The following is a 19,565-nucleotide window of genomic DNA, read 5'->3' as shown; positions in this document are numbered from 1 at the left end:
CCCTTCTGCCTTCAAACACGGTCAGATCTTCATTGCCTCCAGAAGTCTTCTCCCAACGTTGTCAGAGGACCATACAAAGCTTCTCTCTCATTCTTTACATAAATGAGCTTCTTGAAAGTTTGCCAATTCTGCTTACCACTCGATACCATATAATTCCTTTCAACAGAGCTCCCAGAACTGACTTTGCAATGAAATTGTTCTCTTGGACATCCAAAAGAGCCAAATTAGTTAATCAGCCTTGGTCTTGCATAGCATTTGAAACTGCCAAAAACAAAGCTCTTTGATAAAATAGTTCTTGCATTGGCTTAGTTGTTACAGTTCTACCCTGATTTTCCTCTTAACTCTTTATTCTCCCCTTCTATCTTCAACAGTAATACTTCCTCTTTCCCCTGCCCTACAAATCTAAATGTTTCCCAGAGTTCAAAGTTCAACCCTATTCTCTCCTCTTTCTATACCTATGCCCTTGAATACTTTGTCTATGCCTATGACTTCAATTATCCCCTTTATGCCAACAGTTTCCAATGTCTTTGTATCAATTTCTTTATTTCTATTTTATTTCTTAAATTCCATCTCCACATTCTCAACTCCCTTTTTTGACAGTTCTGCTCACACCTCAAATTTAGCACTTTTGAATCCTAAGTTATCATCTTTGCCCTCTTATCTAACTAGCGTACTTCCCTGAAAAACTTATTTCTATTATTGTGCCTATTTTCTCATTTACTGGGTGACTAACATCTCAGTCTGCTTTAAACCTTCTCAACTTCCCTTCTTATTTTTCAACATCAGGTTTTATGGATCTTATTTCTACCATATTGCTTTGGCTTTTCCTCAATTAAATCAGTATAATAATATCTTCCTTACTTCACAGGGTTTGTGTAAAGATCAAATTAAATGTGAGAATATTTTCAATACTGTAAAATACTATACTTGTCCAAAATGTTATCACTAGTCTGTCTACTAGAAATAGTAATTTAAAGACAACAACTTTATAAAGACTGCCATGGCCATCAAAGACATTGCTAAAATGAGCTGAAAGCATTGCTATAGTTCTTGAATATGCTTTGCCTACCTGTGTGAACACCCATGGCGTCAACATTTTCCATGTTACAGACAGTGACACAGTTGTCATCAGCATCTCGAACCACTTCATATTCTATTTCTTTCCAACCTGTCACTGACTTCTCCACCAGAATTTGGTTGGTCATAGCAAAGGCCTAGAAATTAGTGACAAAAGATATCAAAGAGTAAGAAAAATCTCTGGCTTCAACAAGGATATTTGGCAAAATATCCTGGCATAAATCCTGGTCAGCACTGAACTCTCAAACCCCATCTCCATTCTCTCCTGCACAGAAGGCACAATGTGTCAGAAAATCAGTGAGGTACTAGGAATAGCATCCTGCAGTGAATATGCTTGATTTACATTATTGAGGCTTGCCATTCAAAGTGCTGATATGACATTAAATCAAACTAATTTAGGAAAAAGAGAAAATAATTGAGCAATCAGGCAGAGGGAAATGAAATTATTTCAGCAGCTAGGCTTCTGTGAAACCAGAAAATGTGATAAGTGTGAATAAATATGGAAAAATAAGTCTAAAGACTCTAGCTCTCTCTAAAATAGCTGAGGGTGCTTTGTGCAGTGACACACACAATAAAAGTTAGTTGCTGTTGATGAGGAGGAGAAAGGAGATGATGATGGTTGTAAACAGTTAGCCAAGATGGCATGTAAAACTTGAGAATTAGAAGAATCATATGGGACTATTATTATGGTTAATCACTGCCTAAATGCTTAAATACTCTGAGTCATATATCATGTATGCCTGATTAGACAGATATGAATTAGCATACATGAATTAGCATAATTATCGTTTCATATTTATGGCACACCCACAATGGGTAGAATACTGAACCCAAAATAGGAAAGTGGTAATCTCTGACCTTAGGACATGCAGTGGCTGATAATCCAGGAGAGAAATGTCTCATTGTCTTATAATATATTTGATGTGGAATGGCAGTGAAAGGGAAAGTTGTTTGAATTTTTTGAAATTATTAATAGGCATTAAAATAATAACAATGTAAGTTTTTCTGTAATGTGCCTTAATATGATTTTTTTAACTTCAGTCATCACTACAGGCTCCAGCACGTGCAACTGAAAATGTGACACATTTGTCCCCACAGCTGCCCACGATGAGGTTGTCAAAGTGGTTAGAAAAATCAGTAGCCAATGTTAACAATTTAATAATGATTAATTTGTCATTCCGGTTGCCTGCTAAAAGAAGAAATCTAGGAAACAAAGGGTATAAATTTGGAAAAGTATTTTGCATTATAAAGAAGTGAAACGGGTATTTAGATACAGGGAAAATTGAAATTATCTTCACCTGTTTTCTCAGCTTGTTTTTATTTTTATGTTTTAAAGTCTTTGATTTTATACAAAAAGTTAACTTAGGGACCTGGGTAAGTTAATGCAGCTTTTAATGGTGCTAACTATAACCCCAAGAGAATAAGGGGATTGTTTAGGACATAATGATACAACTAATTATTCTCAAGGGAAGAGTGAGGGTTTTTTTCCAACAAGAAAAACCATTTAAAGGACTATTGATTATTTGAGCACAACGTAAATACTTGAAAACTATCTCATTCCAAAATTCTCTTCATTATAAACTTTCTTACATGAAAAGTTCAGTATTCAGATTGGTTTTTTTATAGAGTAAAAAAAAATAATAGAGAAAAAGTATGCATTGCCACTATTGGCAGTTATGAAGTTGTTAATATTGAAAATATTTGGAGCATCTAACATGCTAGAGGAAATAAGCTTTTCATCCTCAAAAGCATGTTTTTGCTTTAAATACATGATTCATATGTCCAGGATGGAAACAAGAAACATTTATGTTAGGTATGTTTCCCTTTGTGTAATTTTCACAACTTTAGAAAAATGAAACCCAAGTTATTTATATGTAAGTCTGCCATTGTAGTTATTTAAATATGCTGAATTGTACTTACCTGTTTTCAAAATTCGATGTCAACAATTCAAGGGTCTCATTTCACTTCAGTTCAAAAAGTAAGTAAAGATAAAGCAATAAGCTGTCCTTGAGCTATTTCCTAAATAATCCCCAAAATAGCCCTCACAGTAATTCTGTCAAATTCACTTCTATGACTGCCATGTAGGTTACACAGGTTTCTTGGCTGCACATGTACTCATTCTTCAAAGGTATTATTGAGCTCCTGGTATTTCCACGCACTGTTCTGTTTTGTGGAAATAGAGTATAGATGAAAGTCTCTGTTTTCCTGGAGCATATTTTTCTGTGTTAGTCTCTAATTTAGTTTTTGTAGCATATCTTACTTTTCTCAAGGGTTTTCCTCTAATATGCAAAAAAAGAAGTAGTTCCTAATATGTTAAAGTGATTGTGATAGAAAATAAATTATAGCCGGGCGCGGTGGCTCAAGCCTGTAATCCCAGCACTTTGGGAGGCCGAGATGGGCGGATCACAAGGTCAGGAGATCGAGACTATCCTGGCTAACATGGTGAAACCCCGTCTCTACTAAAAAATACAAAAAACTAGCAGGGCGAGGCGCCTGTAGTCCCAGCTGCTCGGGAGGCTGAGGCAGGAGAATGGCGTAAACTCGGGAGGCGGAGCTTGCAGTGAGGCGAGATCCGGCCACTGCACTCCAGCCTGGGCGACAGAGCGAGACTCCGTCTCAAAAAAAAAAAAAAAAAAAAAAAAAGAAAAAGAAAATAAATTATAAACCCTCAAATCTCTCATGTTTTTATGAATATATGGCAGTTGGTGGAGTTCAGTCATTTACTGTACTGAGAGGTTTATACCATGTATATTTTAGACACCTTAATTTTGAGTAAAGTCAAACTACTCAATGGGCTTTGTTTCACTTTCTGGATGTCATCCATGCCAGCCACATTATTTCAAAAAAAAATTAAAAATGAGACATTATGTCCTATTTTTCCTTAACCACTAAAACATATTTTAGCATTTTAAATATTTGGGAGTAGATTGTGAAACAAAGGAAGAAGGAGTTGAATTAAGTTCATCTTACTGAAGTCGATAGATTGTACTATAAAGGTGGAATTTGAGGTGAAGTGACCACTGGTTTACCTGGAACCATGTGGTTTATCATTGCATCCTGGCATGAACAGTTGCACTGCACTACTCTCTCAAAAGTGTCATCTTGGCCGGGTGCGGTGGCTCATGCCTGTAATCCCAGCACGTTGGGAGGTCGAGGCAGGCAGATCACGAGGTCAGAAGATCGAGACCATCCTGGCTAAAACGGTGAAACCCCATCTCTACTATCTCTACTAACAATACAAAAAAATAGCCAGGTGTGGTGGCGGGCGCCTGTAGTGCCAGCTACTTGGGAGGCTGAGGGAGGAGAATGGCATGAACCCGGGAGGCGGAGCTTGCAGTGAGCTGAGATCGTGCCACTGCACTCCAGCCTGGGAGACAGAGCGAGACTCCGTCTCAAAAAAAAAAAAAAAGTATCATCTTTTGGAAGACACTTTTGGAGAACATGATCATGATTTAATAGTAAAGAAAATGTAATTTCTCATCTACATAACTCTCTCTAGTTGAAAAGATATATCAAGTCAGTTTTTTTGGTTGGTAAGAATATTGTCTACAAAAATACACACCTTTGTGCTGAGGTCCATCAAAGTCTCTCTGTTAGGACAGATGCCTGAGCCTAACCCACCCAGCGCATAGGCGGAACGGATCATCACTGGGTAGCCAATGGTGTCTGCTGCCTTCAGTGCGTCCTCAATCTGTCAACAAGAACAAGGACTCAACATTTTAAAAGCTGAGCACACTGGCAGAATAGACCACACCAAGGGAGTCTGGCAATCAGGTAAACCAACTTATCTGGGGAGAGTGAGTATGGAAATGTTCTATTATTCCCTCACATATGAAAAGCAAATGCCGTTATTCAAATGTTAAGTAAAATTCTAGAAGAGAGGAGATATATATATACACACACACACATATACACACACACATATACATATATATATATATATATATATATAGCTTTTAAGAAATATACTTTTGTGGTAAATTTTGTCCTGTCCTATTGAAACAGAACCATGGTCAAAGCAGAAATAATCATCATTCATTTGAGAATGGGAGTCATATTGAATGGTTGGATTTTTACATGTAGCTTAAAAGTCTCTGTCTTAATGAAACCAGGTTCTCTGCTGCTGAAGCTAACTTGATGTTACCGCAATAAACCATTAGGAACACTGTGTATAAAGAGATTTTTCATTTTCAGGCTCAGTCTGAGAATAGTCCCAGAAGCTTGGAATTCTTTTTTTAACTTACAGAATACAACATATGGTGGCTATATTTTTCTGTCATGGAATATTATTACACTACCAATGGGAATGTAATTACACCTTTCCCATATGCCTGTTTCTTATCCTGGGGAAGCAAGGACATAATTAAATCTGGCAATGAAAGAATAAATGTATGGCAAGAGCTTCCCAAATTGTGCAGCAGAGTTATCCTGGGATTATTTGATTGACAAGTTTGTAACACAAAAGATACTTGGTAGCATTGTTTTCTGAAACATACAGAGCCCATTTTTAGTTGTCCCAGCAGTACCTGCTTTATTCCTAAGGTCGTGCCTGTTTCTACCATGGAGAAGTTGCATTTAACACTGCCCTTAGCACCCTCACTTCACCAACTATAAGCCTGAAGTCAAAAATAAAGTCAGGGGCAAAAACAGATATAAAGTCAGTTGATTCTTTTCCCTGATAATTGGTAATAGCTTATTGACAGGCATAAGAGGCAATGGAAATAAATAATAGAAAAGTAAATCTATCTTTCTTAAATATCGAAACTACAGGTTTTCCAGTCATTTTACTAACTGGATCCGTTTTATTCTAAAATGTTTATTTTATTTCAAAAAAAATTTAAAGCCAATTTCCCATTTGCAGGGCATTCACACATGCAAAATGTGTGACTGATCCCAGAAACAAGGTAAAACTTGCTTTGGTATTGCAAGTTGATATGGTTCTGAGTTTCGGTTCAGGAGATCGGAGATTCATTGGCACTTCAAGCCTTGATAAACCACTTCATCTCTGGACTTAGGTTTTTCTTTTCATAAAGTAAAATGTTAATACCTATCATTTCAGCATTGAGTGCTGTAATTAATATACGATATTTCTAAACTATTAACACTTTTCTAGAAGAAAATGCATACAACTATAATCATCTTAACTATTATTATTAGGCATGAAAAATCATTCTCCCTACAACCCAAGACAAATAATGCCCTCGTTTCTCCAAAGCAAAGAATCCTTACCGATTCCACTGCAAAACTTGGAGCAATCTTTTCATTGATCTCATTTAGTTTATCTGAAAACAGCTGCCTGTCCTCCGTGGCCATAATGGACTCAACTGAAGTTCCCAGGACTTTCACACCGTATTCCTTGAGCACACCTCTCTTGAATAGTTCCACTCCTAAACAAGAACCAAATAGGATTAGTTTTTAAAATCTCAAAATTTTATGCCTTTTTTAGCAGACAACTGAATACAACTATACAACTATTTTTTTTTTATCTTAAAATCCAAGAAGTTACCACTGTCTACAATAGAATTGCACTTAGGGAAAAAAATTGAAATAAAAATTCTGAAGATAGTCTGACAAAATATGTTACTGATGCTACTATTACTTATATTACCATCTTCTGAAAATCATTTTTATCCTTATTAATAAATGTCATAATATTATACTGAGTCTTAAGATTTCAATATATTCCCTTTCCTCCTAAAGTCCCTTTCTATAATGAGATTCTATAATTTAAAAAATCCTAAATATATGAGTACCTACCTGGGTTAAAAAATTATCATCAAAATGGTTTGTGTTTTCACTATCTAGCCATCTAATTTTGCCTATCTCTTTTTTTTTTTTTTTGACATACAAATTATATAACCAATTGCTTACCCAAACTAGGTAAAGAGATTCTTATTCATGATCTAGTTCCAAAGATTTGAAGAATTTTTTTGATTATTATACTTTATGTTCTAGGGTGCATGTGCACAACGTGCAGGTTCGTTACATATGTATACATGTGCCATGTTGGTGTGCTGCACCCATTAACTCGTCATTCACATTAGGTATATCTCATAATGCTATCCTTCCCCCGTCCCCCCACCCCACAACAGGCCCCAGTGTGTGATGTTCCTCTTCCCATGTCCAAGTATTCTCATTGATCAATTCCCACCTATGAGTGAGAACATGCAGTGTTTGGTTTCCTGTTCTCGCGATAGTTTGCTGAGAATGATGGTTTCCAGCTGCATACATGTCCTTACAAAGGACGTGGACTCATCCTTTTTTATGGCTGCATAGTATTCCATGGTGTATATGTGCCACATTTTCTTAATCCAGTCTGTCATTGATGGACATCTGGGTTGGTTCCAAGTCTTTGCTATTGTGAATAGTGCCGCAGTAAACATATGTGTGCATGTGTCTTTATAGCAGCATGATTTATAATCCTTTGGGTATATACCCAGTAATGGGATGGCTGGGTCAAATGGTATTTCTAGTTTTAGATCCTTGAGGAATCGCCACACTGTCTTCCACAATGGTTGAACTAGTTTACAGTCCCACCAACAGTGTAAAAGTGTTCCTATTTCTCCACATCCTCTCCAGCACCTGTTGTTTCCTGACTTTTTAATGATCGCGTTCTAACTGGTGTGAGATGGTATCTGAAGAATGTTAAAGAGAACAAAGCAGTAGACTCAGAAGATGTATGTAGTAGCAGTAGAAAGACTGATATATGTTATTATGAAAACATGTTTGAGAGGCAAATGCTACAGGGCTGATACCTAAGAGCACTTAACTAATGTTAATTCTCATTTTTCATTCATAATAGTTCTCAACACCTCAATAGCAACAGAGAAAAACAATATCCTGGGATAGAGTAGAGAAAGTTAAGAAACCTACTGGCTACTCTGGAGCATTAAAGTGAAAGGTTTCTTTGTCTCTCAGCTATTTTGTGAAATTAACTAGTAATATTCATCATATGACTATTTTAAGTGGCTGTTTGCTAACTGCTTCCTCACACATTAGAGGAAAGGTTTTATGAACACACAAAGCACAATTGTTAGATGAGTTCAAATAAAATATGTTACACAGCAGTGCATATGTCAAAACTCTGCAATTAAGCTTATAAGAACTCACCACAGTTCAGAGCTGTTTGGCCACCCATGCCCAGAATTAACCCATCTGGCCGTTCTGCCTTGATGACCTCTGTGACAAACTGAGGGGTGATGGGAAGAAAGTAGACAGTATCGGCTTGCTTTAAGCCCACCTCATTGGTCTGGACTGATGCAATGTTTGGGTTCATCAGAACAGTTTTGACATTTTCTTCCTGAAAGAAGCAAAAGAATCCAGTACATGAATGTATGTTCTAAAGAAGAGAATGGCAACACTTAAATAAAGAAACATGGGGTAACTAAGCTTTTAGGTTATCTGTGGGCTGTACAGATCCATAATATGACATGTAAATAGAAGTTAAAGGAAGACAACCATTTGGTGAAAGAAATGAAGACATTCTTGAAAATGAAACTATACAAAAGAATTGACTGCCTCATGAAGATCACCACGAGGTGATCTTTGCCACTGTTGGCAAAGCTGGAGACCATTTCTATACAATTTGTCTAGAGATCCACAAATATTACTGAACTCTGTAGTTCAATCAACCTTAAAAGAATAACATATTCCAAAAATTTTAAATTAGTAAATGTAAAATAGAACTAGAGGCAATATGAAAGCTGCTTACAATTTAGAGTATGTGTCATGTGGTGATGAGAAGAATGTATATTCTGTTTTGGGGTGGAGAGTTCTTACAAAGGTCTATCAGATCCATTTGGTCCAATGTCAAATTTAGGTCCTGAATATCTTTGTTAAATTTCTGCCTCAATGTTCTGTCTAATACAGTGGAGTGTTGATGTCTCCCACTATTAATGTGTGGGAGTCTAAGTCTCTTTGCAGGTCTCTAAGAACTTGCTTTATAAAACTGGGTACTCCTGTGTTGGGTGCAAATATATTTAGGATAGTTAGATCTTCTTGAATTGAACCCATTACCATTATGTAATGCCCTTCTTTGTCTTTTTTTAAATCTTTGTTCATTTGAAATCTGTTTTTTCTGAAATTAGGATTGTATCCTTTGTTTTGTTTTTTTGGTTTTTTTTTTCTGTTTTCCATTTGCTTGGTAGATTTTCCTCTATCCCTTTATTTTGAGCATAGGGGTGTCACTACATGTGAGATGGGTATCTTGAAGACAGCATACCATTGGGTTTTGCTTCTATATCCAGCTTGCCACTCCATTCCTTTTAAGTGGGGGCATTTAGCCAGTTTATATTCAAGGTTAGTATTGATATGTGGATTTGATCCTGCCATTGTGCTATTAGCTGGTTATTATGTTGGTTTGTTTGTGTGGTTGCTTTATAGTGACACTGGTCTGTGTGTCTAAGTGCATTTTTGTATCAGCTGGTAGCGGTCTTTCCTTTCTATACTTAGTGTTCCTTTCAAGATCTTTTGTAAGGCAAGCCTGGTGGTAATGAATTCCCTCAATATTTGCTTATTCAAAAAGGATCTTATTTCACCTTCACATGTTACCCCCAAACCTAAAATAAAAGTTAAATAAAGCCGCTACCCCTTCTATTTATTTGTCTAAGAAGAACATTGAATGTACATTTAAAATGCAGAATAATATGCTCCCTTCTTGCTGGAAGCACTGAGAGCCTTCTGCTGGTTTCCATTTATTTTCCAGATTTTCATGCTTGCTGTAGTGCTCTAACAAAGAACATTATACAACTGTTTGTACATATTATATTTTAAAAACCATATGGCAAAAGAAATAAAACTATGTATGTGCATGCATGCATGTGTGTGTCTGTGTGTGTGTCTGTGTGTGTGTATGTATGCATATATCTATATGAAGGTATTCATAGCTCAATCTTATTCCTTACATCAGGAGAGACCTTCAAAATACTTCTTTTTGTAGCCTACTAAGGATAATTGCATTATAAACCAGTATGAGGGTGACACTTAGCAAAATAATTATTATACAATACAGCCAGATGGTTCTAATTATTTCATACATTAGCAGATCAATTTTAAGTTCTCCTTAAATGTCAACAACATATTCAGATAAAGGTATAGAAATTATTATTGAAAACCCTACATATCTTTGGGGAGGATCTGAATAAAACATTAAATATATTTTATGCTGCTTTAAATTCAAATAGTAACTTAATGCTTGTAATGTACTTCTAGTAATGTATTTGATTTTTATACCAAGACTATGAAAGAGATTTCAACCTTTTGGATGAAGAAACTGAGATTCAGTAAGGTTAAATGGCTTGCTAAAGGTCATATAGCTAATAAGTGGCAATATTAGGGCTCTAATTCAAGTGTTATGATTCAAATCCTATGTTCTTTCCTCAATATGAGTCATCTCTCAAGATTTTAAGAGTAATATTATTAATAAAATGTCAGGAAGATACAAACAGATAAGCAAATGCTTTTATAATATGGGATGAATTTTAATAATTGAGTCCCAACTGACAACACGTCAGCAACAGAAGTTATAGAAAGCCTCACTACTAAAGAAAAGTGACAAATGTTAGTATATTTAAGTATTTTTCTGAATGTGCTATACAATGAATATGGTGATTTTTTTATAAGTCAAATTATACAGGAAAAGATCCTATACATACACATGAGTGTTCATTTATTTTAAAACCTATTTCAAGCCATCTTAATTTTAAATCATTTTGTTTTATTTTTCTAATTCTTGTTACTATATATGCGCCAATTATAATATTTTTAGTTTAAAAATTCATCTCTAGTTATTAACTTTCTAAGTGATCACAATATGATCTAATAATTCCTGTTCTTTAGTTAAAAATGTATAACTTTACCCAGTTGATGTAAAACACATTAAAATACAAACTATAAAAATTCTAATTATTTGTAAAACTCCCAAATAGAATAAAAACTGTATACTAGTTAAATGTATTCTAAACTCTGAATACACTTAGATTGTGTTCTAACTAATGTAAACCACTGGACAGTCTCCAATTATCTAATGAGAAATTAAAGCATAATACAAAGAAGTGAAACATCATTTTGAAAATGTATTCCAAAAAATATGTGAGTGTGCATGTACGTGAATGGAGGAGAGTATTAAAAAAAAAAAAAAAGAAAACAAATGAGAAAAAGAGTAAAGTCATTGAGACTGTGTTCTACCCCTTCAACAGACACCCATCAGGTGAAAATCTTTGACTATAGAATATTAACAAAAAGAAAACCTTTGGCCAACTGTTTGTCCCATGTTTGCTGTCCCAGTCTTCTGCTGCCATTCTATGCTGCCCTCTACTAGCCTGGTCTCTGGTGAATGGCTTTACACTGCAAAGCCTGAGGCAATGTCACCAAGAGCTCACATTGCCTCTGAATGGCCTGATTAGCACGATGAGGGTTACCAACTGAACTCCTCAAGAGAAATACCTTAAATATACAATAGAATTTTTCTGAAGTTTTATTTTACTACACTAAGTGTTGGGAGATCTCCAGAGGATTTAAAGAAACAGGGAGGATGTCCTTCCACACCTGTATATCAAATCCTCTTTTCTACTTGAAAGTGTTGCCATATCATCCCATTTCCCAGGCACTGATGGGAGAACTGTGTCCCCTAGTGACAGATAATAATTTCTAAAACCTGAACAAAATGTACTGTTGCCCTTGCTCCTCCAACCAGAGTTTCCCATTTCAACCACAGAGATGCCCACAGCATCCTGTAGAGCACTTGAAGGATTTTAAAGCAAGAAAGATGTCCAAAATTTCTCTTTCACATAAAAGACAAGTATATTTGAAAAGCTCACTGCCTCAAAAGAAATAAACAGCATCAATAAATGTGGCTTTATATATATTTTCACTATAAGTAGGCAGTAACCTAAATAACTTTGGAGATTAATCTAACCTCAATTTACAGATGAGCACATTTGAGAAAGTTGAAATTCTTGCTCGTGATCAAGCTTCTTTAATACAAGATTTATAAAGGCACAGTTAAGGAAAACAATTACAGCAACTTTGAAAAGAGGTAGTGTCATAAATCTAAATTACAAAATACTAATTAGACTCATTAAAGGAAGCATATTAATTCTAACGAAGATCATATTCTCTCACCTTCATGGCTTTTACAGCTTGAGATCCTGAGTAATCAAATTCTCCAGCCTGACCAATGGACAGACCTCCTGATCCTAGGATAAGGACTTTGGAAACCTATAAGCAATAAGAAAACGACATTGTTATTACTGCTAAAATGGGGAAAATAAGGCATTTTCAAGAGTGGAGAAGACAAACCACATTGTCTGAGTTTATGTGGTCATTTAAGGTCTAATGTTATGAAAAATTTGTAATAGATAGGGAAAAAGACTAATAATTTAAAACATCTCTAATTTCAATGTGATTTCCAAAGTTTATTAAGGTTTTTCACTTAAGTAAAAAATTTTTGGAAGAGGTTTACATTTTATTAAACATATATAAATATCCAAAAATATGTACATATATATAAATACATCTATGTGTGGTATTTTTTCAAATACACATACATCCTTCTAAATTTTAAATAATGATGTAAGTGTACAGTTTACAAAGGAAATGGGTAAAAACCTTATCACACTAATATACATATTCAACTTAAGGATTCAAGTGTTAATCCTTGAATAACAGGTATTCTGGTTGAAACAAAAAGAACTCTATCATCTATAATGCTTCTGTAGTCTGAAATGTATCTCATGTTTACATAGAGCTATGGCTTTGTGGATAATGGGAAATAAATTCTAAACTAAACTCTATTCTTTGTTATGTTATTACAACTACTCTGGAAGAAGTAAACTTTAGAAAAGACATTATTTTAACTTAAACCATGAAAGTTCCACAAAACATCAAGAAGAAACCAAATAATTAGTTACAAAATGACAGACTATTACAATCTTTCAGTCATCTTTTATTAAACACTAGTGTACCTTATATCATTCAATTTTTAAAAATCATCACATGATAGGGACAATCCAAAATTCATAAACCAAAGACAAGCCCACATACTGACCTCAACTCGAGATGCAACTAGTGCTGGCTTTGGTAAGACTGACGTAATGGTGGTACCTTTTCCTTTCTTCATCAGTGAGAAAAAGGAATCAAACAGGTACTAGAAGAAAATATAACTAACTAGTTAGAAGCTTCAAAATTCTTAAGTTCACCAGATAAAACACAAGATGCCCAGTTAAATTTGAATTTCAGATAAGCAACAAATAATTTTTAGTATAGCATATGTATTTTTTTGCTTTTTTGTCAATAGCTACATATCTTACTAGTATAAGAATTTAATCGAATAAACACTTCTGTTCACCTCCAGTGTTATAAAAAAGAAGTTTCCAACAAGCAATAAACATATCAGATGCCTTCTGAGAATGCTAAGTTTACGGCAACTTGTATATCATTTGCTTCTTCTAAATCAAATTCTAGGTGGATATAACAATTGAAGCTATATCACTTAAGATATAGAAAATTAGAAATACTAATTTAAATTTAAATTTCCATCAGCTCTAAGAAACAATTTCTGAGATTATTCTTAAACTTTGCCAAAGGATTTACTTCTGTTGTTTCACTAGATATGACAAATTACAGCAAAGAATATTCATTTTGCAATTATTGGAAAGACAAAAAAGAAGAATTATGTGATAGCGGACATTATTACATATCTTAATTGCAATGTTCCTAATCCAAAGTACTAATATATGCTAATTTAAATTTTAAATTAAAAAACTACTTAGCATGTGTTAGATGATACGCATAACTAAATTTGATTTATGAGTTTCATCATGGGTTGGTAATATAATACTGATTTTGGCTATTAAGAATCAGTATTTCCTAATAATATTAAAACAAGAACAAAATACAGATATCTAAAAAGGCAATTCAGACATGAGAGAGTAGAGCAGAGCTTGCAGAAAGAAAGCTCTTATTCTCTTCCCCATTTTACCTAGAAGTCATTTCTGAGAGTTCTGACAATGAAGATTTGCTACTGGAGGTCCCTGGGTGTGGGGAAGTCATAATAGACTTCAGATTTTTCTGGAAGTCACCCGAAGAATTTATTTGGAAAGATGTGCTTGAAAAATGAACTAATAGCTCACACAAAAAAAGTGAAAATATTTAGATTAAATACAAAACTCCTCTAAGCATTCTTTGTGGTTCTTTTCTGAAGCTGTCTGAATTATCTATGTATGTGCATGCATGGCCTCTCTCCCCTGAACACCCCTTCCCCTCCTTCTCCTGCTGCTGTTTATTCTCCCTTAGTGGCTAAACAACCAGTTGCCATAGGGATTTTGGTGAAGTCACAGATGGGGGATTAAAATTTCATTTCAGTCATGAGACCGAGAGAGAGCAATAGGGAATTCATTTGCATAGTACAACAATTGTAAATTTCAGAACTAAATATATTAGAATGATAATGGGTTTAAATAAAAATAGCATCGCTTCGGGTTTCTTAAGGGCTTTCCCACTTTAAATTTTAAAAAAGATAAAAATTTCCTCTGTGACATTCATGGGGAGATTTTAATACAAAATGTGTGTTACCAAAGCACTCTTCTTGAGAATGTTCTGCTCAAGATCATCTGGGGTGATTATTTTGGTTTTTTTGAATTTCCACATTTTTTTTTTTTTACATACATAATAGGCCTCATCTTTCTAACATACCTCAGTGTCTGTTGGCCCTGGGGTGACCTCTGGGTGGAACTGCACAGCGAAGAAGGGTTTGCTCTCATGCATAATCCCCTAAAGAAATAAGAAATGGGAAGAAATTCCTTCTGTAATAGTGAACGTCAAGTGTGGCTATGTATCATTCAGGGGACAATAAAGCTCAAATTTAAAAACTGAGTTAGATACTTAATAAAATTTTTGTAACTAACAGTACTATTAAGTAACATGGCCTGATATCTTAAGGACTTACATATCTGACCATTTTGATAAGTATGGAAAATGGGTCAATGAAGACTCAACTGAAAGTATTTTCCTTTAAAATAAATAAATAACAAATTTGGTCTATAGCCTTTGGGACCCTTCTGGGTTCTATTCAGAATAAACCCAAGTCCTCATCTTATCCCCAGGTCCTAAATTACTTTTCCAAGGGTCTTCTTAAAGACTACACCAGTCCCAAGTAAGTCCCAGAGACCCACCTAGACTGGGCTCAAACAGATTTGGATCAACAGCCCACTAACATTGAACGTATAAGATAGTTGTTGATTAATGACTCAAATAGTGAATCTTAACAAGTCAACTGATGAGAGAATAAGAGAGAGAAATGACTTTTTAAAACACAGAGGGCTATGGGAGAAAACCTATAACTGTTTTTCAACACTCAACCAAATCACCAACAAACAGTGGAAAGGTATTTGCATCACAGTGTACTTAAAAATTCTGGGTGAATATTCTGAGTGAATAATTTATTGCACATTTCAAAACAGCTAGAAGAGAAGATTTTAAATGTCCTCAGTACAACTAAATTAAAAAAATGTTTGAGGTGATGGTCATCCTAGTCTGATTTGATTACATATGATATGCATGTATCAAAATATCACATGTATCTCATAAATATATACTATGCTTATGTATCAATTATTTTTAAAAACCCTGCATTTCTCATCACCAACTGAACAGGTTTATTGACATCATTTACCTCATTTGTTTGATCGTTGACATTCACAAAAAGTGGTTTCCAGCCAGCAGGGAGGGCGTTGTCCAAGGCATAGCCATGATTCTGAGCAGTAATGAAAGCCTGTCTGTTTGTGATATTCAGAACAGGCTGATTCTGCCCTCTGGAAAGAAAAGGAGAAAAACAATAGGGAAAAGGAAAAGTGAAGAGGATAATATAAACGTATTCCTTATAAAGTAGTGAAAAAGTAAAGCCTATTAAAATTTAAAATTTCAATTGCTTAGTGAAAATCAGTCTGTGAGAAAAGTCACAGATTGTTAATCCCAATAATTTTCCCAACAAAAATCAATTCAGGAAGCTTTGTTGAGTGTTAAATACACAGGTCTATTAAATTCTATAATCAGTTTTAGAAAAGGGGACATTGCGCTCATAACAAAAAGGGTTGTTCACCAGCTTAACAGAAACTAAGAAATACGAGTGACTTATTTTAAGAGAACTACAATAATTTTAAAGCCAGAGAGTTATTGGGTGATAACAAATAGAGGACTGCTTAGACCTGAATTGTACTTTATGTAGAGGGTGGACCGTGGGGAAAAGCCTGATGTTTAATAAATTAATATTGTTTGAGGCAAAAAAAAAATGAGAAACGGAGAGGATCTAAAGATTTCTCGGTTCTAAAGTCACACTTACCTTCTGAAAATGTTACAATGTTCTGAAGTCAGGCTTAAAATCAGAACAATTTCCCTTGAAGTATCATTTGATTGAGTATTATAACCTCAATTTATGCCAAGGGAAGGAAAATAACTTTAAATTATAGCAAGGTTATCATTAGAGAAGCCTGCTTTCCAAAAATGCAATAAAAGTGGTATCAGGTAGTCAACTGTCAACCACGTAAGGTATGGCTATTTATGTACTCTAAAGAAATGGCAGGTAAGTTTTCTAAGTTCTTTGTACTTAGTATGTCAGAACTGGTTTACTATAAGCAAAAGTGAAACTACCTCACCTGTTGGCCATGGACATCTTGTAGGTTTTGGCACCAGCAGCCAATCCTGTTATTAAGTTTCCTGTACTTATTCCAAACAATGGCTCCTTGCGATCACTCTCCAAAATCTAAATCAGGGAGAATTTTTATTAACTAATTAGTACAGTTCCAAAAAATGTTGCTTCTGAATGAATAAAAACAAGGTATCCTTTTTTCTTAAGAAGGTAAAGAGAATAGTAACTGAATTAAAGGGGAATATAAAAAAGGACATGATTGACAAACGTAGCATTAGAATTCAATAAGATGTACTTTACATTCAGACTAAACTAAATCTGATTTAATATTTCTTTAGAGACCTGCAGGTCTTATGGGTCCCAAGGTCATGATGAGGAACCATGAGTTGCCAGTTCACAACTGTAGGGCAAAATACATTTGGCCATTGGACTCCAGTTCTTTTAACTCAAGGACATGATCCCAAAGTTACTTTGCCTGAAGAAAAACCCTATTTTCTCTGATATTCTCTCCTCATTGGTTCCCCTATAGAATGCCTCTACTGACACTGCCTCAGAAGTCACAAATACCAGCATTGAAAAATGCCTAAATAAATAAAATGTATCACAGCCCTTTCAGGGTACAGAGCGGAAGCCCCCACCACCCACACAGATACACATTAATTCCAGGTTCACTGCACCTTTCTGACATTCTGAATTAGTGGTTCTGCAAGAGCTGGGTTCCCCGGTCCTCCTGCGATCAAAATCCCATCATACTCCATCTTGGTGAAATCGTGATTCCAAGGAACTAAGTGCACTTCAGCTCCTCGCTGGAAAAGAGACACAAGAATGATGAATTTAATAACATGTTTCTTTGCCAAAGTATAATTTTGTTAGACTTTCTCTTGACTAACCATTCCTTAAAGAGAAGGAAAAATTTGTAAACATTTCAAACAATGCTGTGCAAAAATTTCTTTGGGGCCGGGCTTGGTGGCTCATGCTGGTGATCCTAGCACATAGGGAAGCTCAAGGTATGAGGGAATTGCTTGAGCCCAGGAGGTCGAGACTAGCCTGGGAAGCAGGGCAAAAACCCTATCTCTACCAAAAAAGATAAAACAAAAATTAGCCAGGTATGGTCCCAGCTACCCAGAAAACTGAGATGGAAGGATCACCTGAGCCCAGGAGTCACAGGTCCCAGCGAGCCAAGATCACACCATTGCACTCTAGGCTGGACAACAAAGTGAGACCCTGTCTCGGAAAAAAAAAAAAAAAAAGAAAGAAAGAAAGGAAAAAAGGGAAAACAATCACCATTAAAAGTTTTGATCCTGAAAAAATAGATAATGCACCGTCCTGCACTCAAGAGAAGTTTCAGTGCCTATAAATGCCATGATTGGACTGACAGGAGAGTAGGTTACCTTCACACTACCAATTGCAAAAAAGTACAAATCCATTTTCTGAAAATGTTAAGTTGGCCCACATCAGAACTTTTTCAGTCTTGCCTTTTTGTCTTATCAAATTTTAACCAGCCTTCTTTCCTAGGGTTTTCTCATTATCTGTAAAATTTATATTTGAATGGAAAATTAGAAATTTGTTTTAATATAAAAGCACATAGGAAGGTGTCTTTGAGGGTTTCCCATGAAGCATTTCCCGAAACAAGGATTTGAGAGAATAAAAGCTTATTTGGAAGGTACTTCCTTCTAATCAGAGAGGAAGTGACATCATGAAACACCCCAATAAAGTATGCATTAGCAAGCAGTTACCACTAGGGATAAGTGAAGTTTAAGCCCACTAGGGCACTCTGAGAGCCCATGTGGAATAGTTACCTTAGAGACTGTCTATCCATGGGACAAAGGAGCCACGGTAGTTAAACACTGGCTCTTTCTGAGTTTTGGTTGGGGGCTACTCCAGAGATCATTAATTCTATGCCATTTACTGCCTGCCAGTAGGCTCCAGCCATCAGGCAAAGAGATATAGATATTAGAAATTGGAAGATGGGCAACATGAATTAAAATGGTAACTTGAGAGTGAGATACCATTTCACTCTTAGAGTGACCTGTCTAAGGTCTTAGAGTGACCTTAGAGTGACCTGTCTAAGGTCTTAGAGTGACCTTAGAGTGACCTGTCTAAGGTCATCCACAGCATCTGCTACCATGCATGCTATCCATGCAAATGTTTGTTAATAAAATTGAAAAGAATTTGAAATCATGATTTGAATATTGCTGATATTTTCTAATAAGGAGGTACAATGAAGAATCTCCCAATATGCATGCTAATTTGGTGTTATGCAAATGTGTGTGTGTGTGTGTATGTGTGTGTATGGAGGGGAGATGTGTAGATAGAGACAGACTGAGAGAGGAGTGAGGAGAAGGAAAAATCCTAACCAAACTTTGTTTAAGAAACATTATTATGATGGTTAAGTTCTCCTTGAGAATTGTTAAGATTTAATTTTAACTGGTTGTCTAACAGTTGATATAAAAGCACTGACAGTTCACACTGTGTCAGGGCATGATTCCTACAAACATGTGGTGCATAATAAATGTAGGCCCAAAGAAGATGCTATCAGACAGGCTCTAGCTTTTTGGTCATCTCTATATCACAAAGAAAGTGAACATGATGCATCTTAGACTGTCAGTCAATTAATGACAAGAAAAGTCATCATTTTCTTCCACGTTTTAGTGGCCCTTGAGGTTTTTTTTTTTTTTTTAAGAAAAACCATAGCAGTCTATATCTTTAATTTGAACAGGGATAAATCTGTTATTTTGTAAATCAAAAGCAACAAGAAGAGTGTAGACCCCTGACATTCTGAAAGAATGCCTAAGTTCCTCTGTGACAGAGGAAATTGGCTGAACACTAATGGTCAATATGGCAA

General features: G+C 35.4%; 1 protein-coding gene across 3 annotated transcripts in view; it reads right to left on the bottom strand.

Annotated features, from left to right (window-relative positions):
- CPS1 (carbamoyl-phosphate synthase 1) overlaps nucleotides 1-19,565 on the bottom strand; it is a 191,330-nt gene that overhangs the window by 67,536 nt on the left and 104,229 nt on the right. For 2 of the 3 annotated variants that reach the window (XM_025405628.1, XM_025405627.1), the window contains exons 9-18: nucleotides 17,398-17,526; nucleotides 16,728-16,834; nucleotides 15,749-15,887; nucleotides 14,770-14,847; nucleotides 13,124-13,222; nucleotides 12,199-12,294; nucleotides 8,188-8,377; nucleotides 6,307-6,464; nucleotides 4,640-4,768; nucleotides 1,070-1,214 (exon numbers count right to left, since the gene is read on the bottom strand). In XM_025405628.1, the coding sequence (XP_025261413.1) occupies nucleotides 1,070-1,214; nucleotides 4,640-4,768; nucleotides 6,307-6,464; nucleotides 8,188-8,377; nucleotides 12,199-12,294; nucleotides 13,124-13,222; nucleotides 14,770-14,847; nucleotides 15,749-15,887; nucleotides 16,728-16,834; nucleotides 17,398-17,526 (1,270 nt within the window). Of the gene's footprint in view, nucleotides 1-1,069; nucleotides 1,215-4,639; nucleotides 4,769-6,306; nucleotides 6,465-8,187; nucleotides 8,378-12,198; nucleotides 12,295-13,123; nucleotides 13,223-14,056; nucleotides 14,376-14,769; nucleotides 14,848-15,748; nucleotides 15,888-16,727; nucleotides 16,835-17,397; nucleotides 17,527-19,565 lie in introns of those variants that run through there. The other variant, XM_025405629.1, reaches the window with a different exon arrangement.

Source organism: Theropithecus gelada, chromosome 12, assembly GCF_003255815.1.
Source record: "Theropithecus gelada isolate Dixy chromosome 12, Tgel_1.0, whole genome shotgun sequence".
In the NCBI taxonomy this organism is placed as follows: Eukaryota; Metazoa; Chordata; class Mammalia; order Primates; family Cercopithecidae; genus Theropithecus; species Theropithecus gelada.
This window is presented reverse-complemented; position numbering and strand designations above follow the sequence as displayed.